This window comes from Culex quinquefasciatus, chromosome 2, assembly GCF_015732765.1.
Source record: "Culex quinquefasciatus strain JHB chromosome 2, VPISU_Cqui_1.0_pri_paternal, whole genome shotgun sequence".
NCBI lineage: Eukaryota > Metazoa > Arthropoda > Insecta > Diptera > Culicidae > Culex > Culex quinquefasciatus.
The window spans coordinates 204,708,251-204,722,627 of NC_051862.1; the positions used below are offsets into that span (position 1 = coordinate 204,708,251).

The following is a 14,377-nucleotide window of genomic DNA, read 5'->3' on the forward strand; positions in this document are numbered from 1 at the left end:
GTTTGTTTTCGGCAGTGTCCCAGTGCAATTTTGCCAAACTAATATCCTGAGGCTTAAAAGGGGTGGGGAGGAAATAGTGTGGGAGGAGTGTTATTGGCCTGTTTGCTGAACGACACATGTGCTCCAGACTGCACTCTGGAGGGATAGATAAAGTTTTCTGGATTGGAGAGTTTATGATTTTAACACATGTTTACTAGCCCTTAGCTGTTTGGTGTAGGTTTGGAACAATATTGGTGGAAACAATTCGTCGCCGTCGTGCTAACTTGTCGTACGTGCATTTTGGGCCAAATTGAGTTAAGAACGCCATTTTGTGCAGCTCACAATACCTCATCTTTTGACCTTCACAGATCCCCAAAATTCGATTTCAGTCCTGAGATATTCAATGAAAACCAAAAAAGCTCCGAAGTTTTTTGTCACTTTTCATATGAAAGTAGTTTCAATCTTGTCGTGCTATCTTGTCACTCCCTGAAAATTGATGTAAGTGCGACAAAGGGCAAAGGGATTTCAGGTCAGGATGCGTTTGACGCACGTACAAGTTAGACTACCGTAAACATTTGTAATTATAACTCGGTACTCCAGCAACCAACTTCAACCAAACTTCGGGACAATGCACAGAATGGTCAGTGAAACAAAACGTGTTTGTTATTGTTTACATTGCGTGCTTTCGTTTTTGTTTATTCAAGGTCAAACATTAAAACGCGTTTTTCTCGGAACGTCGAAATGGCGGGTGCGACAAGATAGCACGACGACGTCGAATTATGGTTAACAGTTTAAGGCTAGGAAAACAGCACTGGTGGATGTGGTAAGTCAATATCAATTAGATAACTATCCGTTGTTGTTATTTGTTTTCAACAATAAAGATTAAAGATAGTTTGCAAAAGCAAGTTCTTAAAAAAATTAATGACTTGTCTTTGTACTTGCCCTTTTGGGTTACTCGATTTAGTAATGGAGTAATGGAGCAGTTACGAAATATTTTACTTCTTCTTGACATTTCTCGGTAGCTAGTAAAATACTCATATGTGTTTTTTTCAACGATTTTGCACGATGCATTAAAGACTCATTAGAAGAATCTCCACAAATATTTATGTTTTCACACAAATACTACGAGAATTCACCAAATCCAATGTGATTAATCCAATCCTGTTCTATCATTGCCCCCATAAGTCACTCTAACCTTAAGTGCCTTGTCAATTCCATTTGCCTCGTAAATCCCTCTCCTTATCCGTATCCTTAGCACAGGATAACAACCATTTGCTCCCCCTCCAAAAGAAAGAATCGAAATTCTCGTTAGCATCGCCACATTCATCATTGGCGATCCAATTCCAAAATTTGACGAATGTTCGGTGAGCACAGCCAGCCAGCCAGCAACAAAACAACCTCATCAGTATTCCGGACCCGGTCCGATGTCGCCCCGCCAAGAAGCGCGTCCATGGTACGTGCCTTCAAGTAGACCGGGTATAACCGAACTCTTGATGAATTGGAGGACTCACCAGGGTTCGATAGACCATCAAATCAGACCGAGGGGCCGAGGGAGGACGTTGATCGGATTGCGTTGAGCAATCGATTGGAGCTATTCGTTTTTTTCTTTCTTTCTGCAGTCTTGTAAATAGAAGCTACTTCTTCTAGGAAACGAAACGCTTCTGTTGGAGCAACGTTTCCTCTAGGCCAACCTAATCCATCCACGTACAAGGCAGTGGTGGGTGGTTTCAGCAAGTCGTCCCCATTCCCGGAACAACAAATAATGCCAAGAAAGAAAAACAATATCCTTGAACACACCCTCGGGGAAATCCAACGGATGTCCTTAGTGGAGGGATTCGAGCCATCGACTTTGACGAGTGGAGTGTGGGGTTTTTATTATTGGAAACCGAAGACAAACAATAACAAACGTGTAGAGTTCGGTGAGGTGTGGTCTGACCTTGGCACTGCCTGGTTAAGGTGTGGCCCATGGCACGTGACCACTGCCCCAGCTGATTCCATACAGCGTAACTGGACTGATATATGGCTCCCAGGTCGATATCCGGACCCGATTGATGGTTACGACGTATTGTTTGTAATCCATGCCCCACAATCATGGCATTGTTCTTGGGGAGCATGGAAATGTTATCGTTTTAGTAGGAGAACTCACCAAGGTTGGAGTTCTCCAGCAAAATGGTGTAGGGTGATATGTTACAGGCATGACCAGTATGACTAAAAATATTACCTGTCTTCAAAAAATACATAAATTTCACATAAGTTAATATAACTTGAAAGGGTTGCCAGATCTTCAAACATTTTGACTTGTTATGCAAATATTTTGTTTGCTTATTTTGCAAGTATTGAAGAATATTCGTGGATTTTTGTCAAATTTCAAATATTTTTTTTTGTGTAAAATCGTGATGGTTACAAGCAAACCCCTTGTGTTGGAATTGTCTGCTCTACAACAGCTATTCTCAACCTTGTTCTAGGCCGGTACCCCCTGCCATGTAAATCAAGTAGGCCCGGTACCCCCGTTGAGAATCGCTGCTCTACAACATTGTAGAACATAGGTTTTGCCTTCCTCACCTTACTGAGGAAAGGCTATAAAATTACTCGAAAAATGAACGTCTTAATTCGACCTCGTAGACCTACCTTCACGTATACCTAAAAATATGCACTCGATTATCTCCGGACTGGCTGCACCGTTTTGGACCATTTTGGTCTCATTCGATCCGTCTTGGGGTCCCACAAGACCCTAGTTAATGTTATGAAGTTTTGATAAGTACTTCAAAAGTTATGCTAAAAAACGATTCTGGCTAAAGTTTGAAAGGGTGGTTTTTGTAAGCAAACACGTCTGATCATACATTTTTAGAAAGGTATTTGAAAGACCTTTCTAATGAGCCCAAAACATTGAAGATCTGATAACCCTATCAAAAGTTATGAGCACCAATAGTGTCATTTGTACACATTTTAGAGGCCGGATCTCAAATATTTTGATAAAAAAGTTGTCTGGATCTATCCGGAGATCTGGCTCCCGGGATTTTGTTGATTTGAAACTCCCGGGAAAAATGAACAGATATTTTTTTACTGTCTTAAGACTTACAAAACTTTAAAGTAATACAACTATTGAAAGTGCACAATTTTCATGAAACAGCCCTGAAAACCCTGCAAGGTTAGAAAAAATACGAAATTTTGAAATGAATAATTTTGTTCTAAATGAAAAAAATACCCTTCTGGGCTAATGTAGATTCGAAAAGTACATTCGATTTCCCTTAAAATGACATGTTTTTAAATTTTCGTGTGATTTTTTAGAGAGTTACCCACATGAATATGAATATCACTTAAGTGGTCATTGAGATAGGTTTGCCAAGTCATCAAGCTTTTAGACTTGCTTAGGAGGTATTTGTTTGAATCTGGTACATTTCGCCGAAAGCCATTTCACCAGAAGGTACGTTTCGCCTAATAGACATTTAGCCGATTTTTTTGCATAAAAAATCAAAGAAATTGTATTGTATTGTTGTATTTATTTTTGCCTGAATGTAACATCATTTTTTTGCATGGAGTTTGAGCAGCCCTTCGTTTTTTTTTGTATACAAAACAAATCCTCACAGAAATGAATGAAAATATCACTCATTTTATAATGGTCGATTCTTCCTTTTTCCAGTTCCATAAAAAAAATTCCAAATAAAAAATCTTTCTAAATGTTTGTCAAGAACTGTTCATGTTTTAAAGAATGCAAAAACTCAAACAATATTGTTACAATATTTTGAAGCTATTTTTTTTCTAGGGAGCTACTCATGCCAAATAATTAAAAACATCATTCCCAGAAATTTTCATGTTTAAAAAAATGCATAAACTCATAAAATAGTAGATTATGCAACAAGCTGCAAAAAGTTCACCGAGTTGGATAAATACGACGAGTGCTGTAAAAATCAAGTTTTGCAACTAGTACAACATTTTTTGCATTTCAGAAAAAAACACCCATTGAGTGAAGTTATAAGTCCAATGTTCATGTATTTTGTCAATAAATCATTTGAATTAAAAACATTTTTACAATTCGAAACAAGTGCTGAAAAGTTCAACTTTTCAGCATTTATTTTGAAAAGTGTTGCTATGTAGGCATGTTTTAGAAGATTTTAAAAACCAACACATTTTTGAACGATTTTTTTTGAAAATAAAGCCAAAGCTTTCAAAAATGAAAAAAATCATCTTTCAAACTGTTAAAAAAACTAGTCATGTTTTAAAGATTGCAAACAACTAAAGCAATCATTTTTTGGTGAAAAATCAATTTATTTTGAAAGATGTCGAAAAAATGAAAAAGCTCCCAAAATTGAATAATTCATCTTATAAATAGATCAAAGAACAGGTCACGTTCGAAAGAAGGTGAAAAATACAGATTTGAAAAAAAATGACAAAACTCTATGAAATGGAAAAAAACATCTAAAATTGTCAAAAGAAATGGCTATTTTTGGAAGAATGCAAAAACTACAGAATTACAGAAGAAAATTCATGTTGAAGGAATTGGTCATGTTGAAAAGAATGCAAGACTTAATAATAAAATAAGATATTTTTTTTAAATATTTTTTTAACATCTGAATTGTTCTTCACTGTTCGTTAACTATCATATTTTTTTCATTCGGTTAAACGACCGTCGGCAAAAAGTTTCATTCAGTGAAACGGCTCTAGTCGAAATGTCGCGCACCTATTTGTTTACCTATTTAAAAAAAAGAGTACATCATGTTTGTTTTTAAATTTACAGTTTTATTTCCAAAAAAAAATCTTCCTTCAACATCTAAATATTTTTTTCTTTACTTTAATAACGATAAAATTATTGAATAAATTATTTCCTAGAACAAGATAAAAATAAGTAAGGTTCAAAAAATGTCTACTAAAACATGCAAAACAAAATCAAATTAAATAGTTTACAATCCAGAAGCAATTTAAATTCCTAACCCGGCAAAACTAATTCAACATACCTTTCCCGAGCTCTCCGTGTCGCAAAATGCACAGTCAAGCTTCAAAAACCCGAGCACAACTCAGCATAAATAGTTATCCTGGGAATTCTACCAGACACACATCCTCGCAACCGCTCAACCCAGCCACCCACAAACCTTTTGCGCAGAAAACATTCACACAATGAATAGTGCTTTCAGCTCACCTTGCTTTCTCATATTCAGACAATCTCTCTCGCTTTCTCGGGGAAGTATTTTGCCCATTCAGAATAAGGGCACTCGGTAGTGAATGCGGTAACAAGTAACAGCTCGTGTAGCACATTATATTTAATACGATGGCGCACTTTTTTGTTTGAGAGGAATTACAACCTCGAAAAGTGCAATTTTCAGATGGCAGTTTCTGGTTTAACCCTGCTGAAAATCAAGAAACTTTAAAAGTCGTCTTTTTTTTATCTAAAAACAAAATTAAATCTAAAGTTTAATTAAATCCATGACTGAAGGGTTAATGTAATCATGCAGAAATTGCTCCACAACTCAAGTTCAAAAGTTACCCCTTGCAATCCCCCCCCCTTCGAAACGTCAATTAACGTTATCCCTGCTCATTATAATCTTGCTCGACGTATTTCCACCCGGTGCCATTATAATATCTCGATTATGGCCCCTCGATGGTGTTTCAGTGCAGACTCTCGAGTTTGGGAAGGGTGGGAAAATCTGATTTGGCAGAATTTTCAGCCGAAATCAGCTGAATTGGGGATTATGAAATTCTGGTGGCTGATTTTATCGGAATTTTGAAGGTTGAATTTGGCGGCATTGTAAATATAATCCATGAAATCGTGATAAAATTTTACTTAAATGTTCAATCAAGTTAAACAACAACAGAGCCACTTTTTTTTGCTATGTTTTGACTTTGGATCAAAATACACTATCAAAATGAAAATTTACAACATCAGTGTTGCCAATCTAGGTCAAAAGAGGATAATTCAACAACAATCCACCCTGAACTACCAACTGTAATACCATCACGTACATTTCCGCAGTTCCTCAATCACGTCCGGTTCTCGCTAATACAATTTCGTTTCGCTGTCCATTTCCAGGTTCAGAGAACTCAAATCTCCAACTCCAACCACTTTCAACCAAAACAAACAGAAACACAAAAGACATGAAATCCCTGGTGCTGACCGTGCTCTGCCTGGCAACCCTGCTGGTGGCCACCACGGTAGCCCAGCAGCCCCGCCAGTACACCGACAAGTTCGACAACATCAACGTGGACCAGGTGCTCAGCAACGACCGCATCCTCAGCAACTACATCCGGTGTCTGCTGGACAAGGGACCGTGCACCCAGGAGGGCCGCGAGCTCAAAAGTGAGTAGTTTTGTTGCCAATACACATTGAAAATACTTTGGCAAATTTTTTGGAATGTTTGTTCCTTTTTATTAAATTATAAATCAGATTTTAAGGCTTTTGAAAAATGTCCTATTATTTGATGCTTTTTTTCAAAGAATTATTATTTCTGTTTATTTGTGCGTTTCATAAAACATTTCGGGGGATGTGACTTTTGCGAAATAAAAAAAAATATGATATGCGACCATTATTTCTGCAGAGATATGAAACACAATACGCTCGCAATTAAGTTCCTCGGGCATTCTGTGCGAGGAATGAAGGCAGAGCGAACTTGAAGCGCACCCCCTCTTTTGTGTGTACGTAGAAGGGCGTGCTTGTGTGGGTATGTGATCATAAAGCTTCTTTTTTCGGGAATCGTCCGAACAAGATGACTTTTAATCCCATTAGCTGGTGCCACGTGTGCGGAATTTTTAATGTGAAATTTGTTAGCAGATTGTGTGCTTTGCTAGGGTGGATGTTGTCTCCAACTTTCAAAAATATTTAGAGGATAATTTAATTATTCATAGCAAGTGCAAGAAAATTATAAGTTAACTCTTCAAAAGCTATCGAAATAATAACATAGGTAATTCTCGATGTGATTTTTAATTCAGCCCTTGAATAATCGCCATCTACGGCTAAAACAACCTTTTTTACATCAAATTCCTGAAATAATTTGAAAGTTTTCACGTTTATCTTTACTTAACACCTAAACTCCCATGCTCGAGGAAAATGTGGAACTCCAACTTTGAATAGCTATATCTCGGCTCCCTGTGGACGGATTTTCGATATCTAAACAGCAAAAGATGCGGACAGATCTCTAGATAATGTTGCTTTTTTGAAAAATCATGACAATGAATCACCAAATTTGCAACTGGTTCATTGACTTTTCAAGCAGCACGTACTAAGTTCTCTCCATGCAATATTTTCAGAGAGTATCCTTACTGACCTTCAGCTTTAAAACATTATCAACTATCATGTTTTTGTCAAATTAAACATTTAATTCACAACCAAATTTGAATATTTTCACTAGTTTTGAAGGTAGATTTAAAAAATCATTTATCAAAGAAACTTGAGAAACGTGACAGTGAAACAGTGAAATATATTATCAATCATTAAATCACATACTTTTAACATATTTGGCTTGCCAAGAAAACACGCATAATTAAATCGTTTTTGGGAGTTGTTGCAATTAAATCTTGTCATAAGTACTTACAGTTTATAATTTAAATTACAATTTATAGCTTAAGCTTTTAAACATAAAACTTGATAGAACAAGAGATTTGTAGATACAACATTATTGTTTAAAAACCTGATTTAATCACACCAGGGGTGAGATAGAGCCTTTCTTACTAAAGAATATAAATTCTTTCAATTCATAACATCAACTTAATATAAAAAATCTTATGATGAAAGCAAGGTATTATTAATGATGTGTTTTTCTAAAGAAATTGAAAACGCACTTTTCACCAAAAGAATATTTTTAATCGTACAAATTCTTATTCAAACAAGCGTTTATGACAAACGCAAGCATAGCAAGCTTCCCATGCGCTAGTGACGACGCACACTGCGGTTTTGGTTTTCTATTTTTGGTACGAGCCCAAAAACCGAACAAAGCAGGCGCAAAGCAAAACCGAGTTAATCTCACAGTGGGAAGCTTGCCATTCAGCGTCTACGAAAGTGAGAGAGTCAGAGATAGATATTTTTACAACCGCACCACTACACACTCAATCGCAATACCTTAGGTAGATAGCCATTAGCGTCGCGAGCATTGAAAACATTGAAAACGATATAAAGCTTAGAAGCTTCGAAAGTTCCTATTGGAATCCTATGAACTCTGTTAAATAAACTTACGAAATCACAACAAAATGAAGTCTACTTAAAGGCGATATTGGGAGCACACGGGAAACAAATTGTTTGTAGCGGGATGAATGTCATAAGTCACAAATTCTTGCATAAACATTGGACAGTTATGTAAAAACGGACAGAGCAAAAGAAACCGAAAAGCTACGATATCTTACATGTTGAAGGAAACATCGGTAGACAAGCTACTACAAATGAGTATAAGTCGAGCCACAAAATATATGCGCCAGCATTCTCGCGCCAGTATTCGAAGCTCAACTTGACAACTCAACTTGACAACTCAACTTGACAACTCAACTTGACAACTCAACTTGACAACTCAACTTGACAACTCAACTTGACAACTCAACTTGACAACTCAACTTGACAACTCAACTTGACAACTCAACTTGACAACTCAACTTGACAACTCAACTTGACAACTCAACTTGACAACTCAACTTGACAACTCAACTTGACAACTCAACTTGACAACTCAACTTGACAACTCAACTTGACAACTCAACTTGACAACTCAACTTGACAACTCAACTTGACAACTCAACTTGACAACTCAACTTGACAACTCAACTTGACAACTCAACTTGAAGCTCAACTTGACAAATTTGTTTCAGATGCTCACTCATGGTCTGTACTATGAATGTAGTAAGAAATTTCGAATAAAATCAGAAATAAAAAATGTTGGCGAAGGTCACCAGGTGGGCTTTTACCTTTTTTTAGGGATTTTTTTTCTTATGGTAGGTTAATCAAACGGCTCTGACTCTAGAACCATATTATGAATCTGGATGAAAATTTGGGAGGTTGTAGAGCTCGAAAAATGCAATTTTTGAGATAAATAAAAGATATGAAAATGAAAAATTTTGACCATATTTTCATTTGAAAACTGTGTATTTTGTTGAAAAGTCTGTCCACATCCGAAAACAGATGGATATTTCGAAATTTGAGCGGCAACTCGCCCAGGTTCAGCACACTAGCTTTCATCTGCATTCAGAAGAATCAAAATCGGATTCAGGGGAGCTGAGAACGACGCGACACAAAATTTGGCAAAATTTTACCACATACGAACATTACTCGATCTCCACGGAATTTATTTTCTCAAAATTCGAGGGTTAGAGATAGACGAGTTCTGTCAAGATGAATCGATAGAGCGTCGAAAATCAATGCAGTGTGATTTTTTGAAGATTTTTCCGATTAATATTCATGCTGTATCGTCTTATTTACGAAGATGAAAATGACGTCTAGCCATAAAGTTAAACCTATACCTTTCTTTAGTAAGAAAGGCAAAAAGTTGCATTTGATTGCATTTTTAAATCCCTTTTTTTCTATTTGTCCGCGGATTTTTTTATTTTCTCAATTCTCCGGAAATTGGCAATTGTTTTTTCTCAGATTAGTTAAATTCCAAGGCTTTTAAGGAAAAATAGTTAGAAGTTTTAAATAGCTAGCCTTACATTTAAAAAGGTCGAATGAAAACTTAAAATGCTGTTTTGAAGGTCTCGGGACCAAAAAGCTTATGCCTGAAAATATTTGTGTCAGATTCATCGAAAAATTTTACATAACATATCAAGAAATGGTGAAATTATGATTTCAATATTCCGAGATACGATTTTTTGAAAATAAAAACTCGGTTTTTTAACGCACCACGTGCAAAAAATGACGAAAACGGAGAAAATCGGCTATTTTCACTAAAATTGCGATAACTTTGAAATCAAAACGATGACCTACATATGTTTGGGTACCAAAAGTTGGGTCTTTTGATTACGAAAATACACAAACATGTGTAGGTTATTGCTTTAATATCAAAGTTAGCGCAGTTATAGTGAAAAATGTCGGTTTCTCCCGTTTTCGCCACTTTCCTTTTTTTACGTGTGGTGCGTCGAAAATCCCAGTTTTTATTTTCAAAAATTCGTATCTCGGAATATTGATAACATAACTTCACCTTTTTTTATATGTAATGTAAAATTTTCCAAGGAATCCGGTAAAAATATTTTCATAAATAGGCTCTTTGTTCCCGGGACCTTCAAAACAGCATTTTTAGTTTTCATACGACCTTTTCAAATGTCAGGCTAGATATTTGAAATTTTATACTATTTTCCTTAAAAGCTTTTCCAATACCCTTTTATTTGCATCCAAGACTGTGTAAATCGGTTGAAATGGCGGGGAGTAATAATTTTTCGAAAAAAGTGGTTTTTGCAAAAATCAACGAAAATTGCCATTTTTTGGACCACTCTAATACGGTGTAGGTCACCCTAATGACCAAACAAAAATATAGGGGTGTGATTATTTCGGCCAAGAAACCTCCAGAAATTGTTAAGCCCCATCGGAGAACTTTTGGTGCTGTTTCATGCTGTTTTCGTGGACAATTAGCTATTCAAGATTAACAGTTCTCTAGATTTCAGCACTGTTTCGTGATGCTTGTAATTTTTTTCATCCTTTTCCTATGTTTAGGAAATCGAATTGTTCACTAGTATTTCAACCGAAGTTTCAGAACAATATTTTTATCTGATCATTCAAAGAAGATGAGTAAATTACAAAAAAGTATCTTCAGGAATCGTTGTTGGATCGAATTCAAGTCTTCAGCAAATTTTTATTTTAAAATCTGGTAATTCTGAAAAAATAGCAGAAAAATGCATCCTAGGAATATTCAAGAGATACCGCTTGGCTTAATTTTCCAGGTAAAAATAAGAAACTGTACTAATTTTGAGTCAAATCGGTTTAGGTTTAAGGGTGGCTATTGATCGTTGAATCCAGAGATTCCTAAGGAACATTTTATGACTAACAACTATGTCTAAGACTGCAAACCGATCCAAGCTAACGCTGACGAGTTATTAGTAATTTCAAGAAGATGTTTTTGTATGAAAAGTTTTATTTTCACCAGCTTTAACGATCTAAAGCAATTCTCAAACCTTTACAAATTTTGCTCAACATTTTATTTAACAGTTACTTATTTTTGCCGGGACCGTGGTGTAGGGGTAAGCGTGATTGCCTCTCACCCAGTCGGCCTGGGTTTGATCCCAGACGGTCCCGGTGGCATTTTTCGAGACGAGATTTGTCTGATCACGCCTTCCGAAGGGAAGTAAATGTTGGTCCCGGACTAACCTAAAAAAGGTTAGGTCGTTAGCTCAGTCCAGGTGTAGGAGTCGTCTCCCTGGGTCCTGCCTCGGTGGAGTCGCTGGTAGGCAGTTGGACTAACAATCCAAAGGTCATCAGTTCGAATCCCGGGGTGGATGGAAGCTAAGGTGTAAAAAGAGGTTTGCAATTGCCTCAACAATCAAGCCTTCGAACACCTAGTTTCGAGTAGGAATCTCGCAATCGAGAACGCCAAGATAATGCTGTAGAGCGAATAATTTGTTTTTTTTTATTTTTGCATTATCTAATGTTAATATTATGTAAGATTAAAAAAACGAAAAATGCAGCGAGATCAGTGCAATATTTGTACCAGTGAATCATATTCATTTGGTAACATTTCAAAAGATAATACAATTTTTATCTCTGTTGAGTATTTATCATTATGAAAACTCCAATTCTAAATTAGACCTTTATCGAACCAGTTTTAAAATGAAGAATTAAATATTTTGTGACAATTTCAAATGCTTTTGGATACCAAGTTTATAAGTAATGTTGTCATACATTTATTTATTTTTTTTAAAGGAAATGTCATAAATGTCTGGAAAAAATATAATTCCTTTCTGGTAAAGGAGCAAATTTTCCAAAAAAAATCACACCATGATCGAACCACTCGTGCAAGTGTTGCTACAATCATTCTCGTCAGGTAGGGTTTGCCAACAATGGTGAAATTCAAGCGAAAAGGACGTGACAACATCAACAGAGCTTGCTCCCTTCTGGGTTCACAGTGGATGTTGGGAGGTGACAGAAATCAGAGCTGTGAATTGTGAGGTTGAGAATTTCCATCATTTTAAATGAAATGAAAGAATGCTTACCTTTTACCCACAATCTTGGTCAAACCGGGAGACGTTGTCACACAGACAAGATGTAGGTGGTGCACGCAGTCTGGCACAATGGCAACAGGATTTACATTTTTGAGTGATTTTTGATAGGTGAGATTTGCTTGTCGTTTCTAGAGTAGAAGTCCCAGGTCACATGTCGGATGTCAACCGGTAATGGGCATAATTGAATGTTCCTTAATTTAATTTATTTGTAGATATTTGCCAGCTTTAAATTTTGTTGAAAACAGGGCATCGCTATAAATTGAATAAAAAAATTCCAAAGAGCATTGTCATCAGGAACATGATTTTCAAATTAAAGTGACTAACTTAAGTACACTACAACTCACAGTCGTTACTCTTAAACAGGAGTGTGAAAGCTGCCTCACCTGTGCAACACCAGACGAGCTGCTTTCAACACCAAACGGTACTTCTGTTTAATCTTTTCAGCTTTCCCGAAGCTGTTTTTCACTCTTGTCTAAGGATTCCGCTACTCCTTCTGTTCAAAGCATACGGCAGCTAGCAGTAATCCACAAGAAGTCACTGTTGATGCTCCAACCAACCACCCACCGCCCATTCATGAGGTGCCGCCGGCTTTTATATTTATTTCTTTTTATTGCGCCTATTCAGAACTTTTCCTTCTCTTCTCTGCTCGGTTCAAACTGTGCGCCGTGATTATGATGGTGGCCGATTTAAGGCCTGGCGCAAACTTGGTTGTCGTCGTCATCTGAAAAGTCGAGCAAAAGTTGGTCTCAAGTTGAGTAGAACCGATGAAATTGAGATGTCTGCAAACAACACTTGTTTCGCGAAGACCAAAGTCTTCTAGTTTACTCAAAGGGAATAGATATGCGGACTTAAATTTTTCTCTTTGAAAATTACTTGTTATTCATTGTTGAAAAAAATATTTACCAACAAAAAGTTACTTTGTTTCAATCAAAATTTTGAAACTATTGTTAGTTAATATTTGAAAATTACACCATGTTGGAATTTGTTGAACAGTTTTTCCACAAAGAAAATGTTAGAACTAGTTTGTGGTTCAATATTATGAAAATATTCTTTTACACGTTTTTCTATTTTTACTGTTATTTTATCAATCTATGAATACTCCGATCCATTTTCCCATGCTTCACATCCCCTTACAATCCACTAACGAGTGGTTGTCGCGCCGCTGTGGTGGTGATTTATGGACAAAACTTTCCATCGACGCAAAGCTGATTTTCTAGCGGCCTCTTCATCTCGCAGAGTACAAAATAAGAAAGAAGTGGATAAAAATCTGTGTTCCCTCGCAAACCATCAACATTAACTTGGCCGTCAGAGGATCAAACGTCAGAATAAATTGAGTTTGTCTCGTTCCGAAAAAAAAGAGAAACTTGAAAAAAAAAGTTATCTGGTACTTGTTACTGTAAAGAAGTCACCAACTGGCCAACGGGGAAGATTTTCGTAGATTTATGTCAGTTTTGAAATTGGTCGCAATTTAATCTCGGAAAAAACTTTTCCCTCTTTCCCATTTTTTCCCCCCTCAGAAACTCTGCCGGACGCGCTGCGGAGCAACTGTGAAAAGTGCAGCGAAAAGCAGCGGAACAACTCGCGCAAGGTCATCAGCCACCTGGAGGCGAAGAAACCGGCCGACTGGAAGAAACTGCTGGACAAGTACGACCCGGAGGGCCTCTACAAGAGCAAGTTCGAAAAGCTGAACAAGCGGTCCTAAGGCAGCAGCTTTGGCAAATTCAGCGAGCGCATTTGATGAATGATTGAGAAGGTTGTGTGCGAGAGAAAGAGAGAGTGAGTGCATTTTGTGATAGGAACCATTTATGACAAATTTATATAATAGTACAAGATCGTTACGATTAAGAAATTGATTCTCCAAATTTCTACAAAGCCATCAATAGTTTTCTATAATCCAAGAAAATTCGAGTAAATAAATTACCAACTATAATTACCCAAAACTTGAGCCTTTAACTCCGAAAGCCAACACCGAAAGTCCCATGGGAAAGATAAACTGATTTTGCAAGAGGTAATGATGAGCTGTGCACTATTAGCAAGTTGAACAACATCATCAGGAAGCATCTTTCCTGACCGGGCTCACAGTGGTGCAAAATAATGATTTAAGACGATGAAATTTCATATTTTTTTTTTAATTATAAGATAGATTGATATCATAGCTATCAATTACTGTGTTTTACTACAGCAAAATAGTAAGTGACATAACTCATTTTTAAAGGACGACGTGGAGCTTTGATTTTTTTGTATTTTATGTAACCTCCCGGAAAATTCGTCTGTAGAGAAATTC

General features: G+C 36.8%; 1 protein-coding gene across 1 annotated transcript in view; it reads left to right on the forward strand.

Annotated features, from left to right (window-relative positions):
* LOC6034355 (ejaculatory bulb-specific protein 3) overlaps nt 1–14,033 on the forward strand; it is a 28,128-nt gene extending 14,095 nt beyond the window's left edge. Inside the window, exons 2-3 of the mRNA XM_001844622.2 lie at nt 5,999–6,268; nt 13,611–14,033. Coding sequence (XP_001844674.2) covers nt 6,067–6,268; nt 13,611–13,795 — 387 coding nt within the window. The 5' untranslated portion in view covers nt 5,999–6,066 and the 3' untranslated portion in view covers nt 13,796–14,033. The remainder of the gene's footprint in view (nt 1–5,998; nt 6,269–13,610) is intronic.
* Nucleotides 14,034–14,377: the final 344 nt, after the last annotated feature.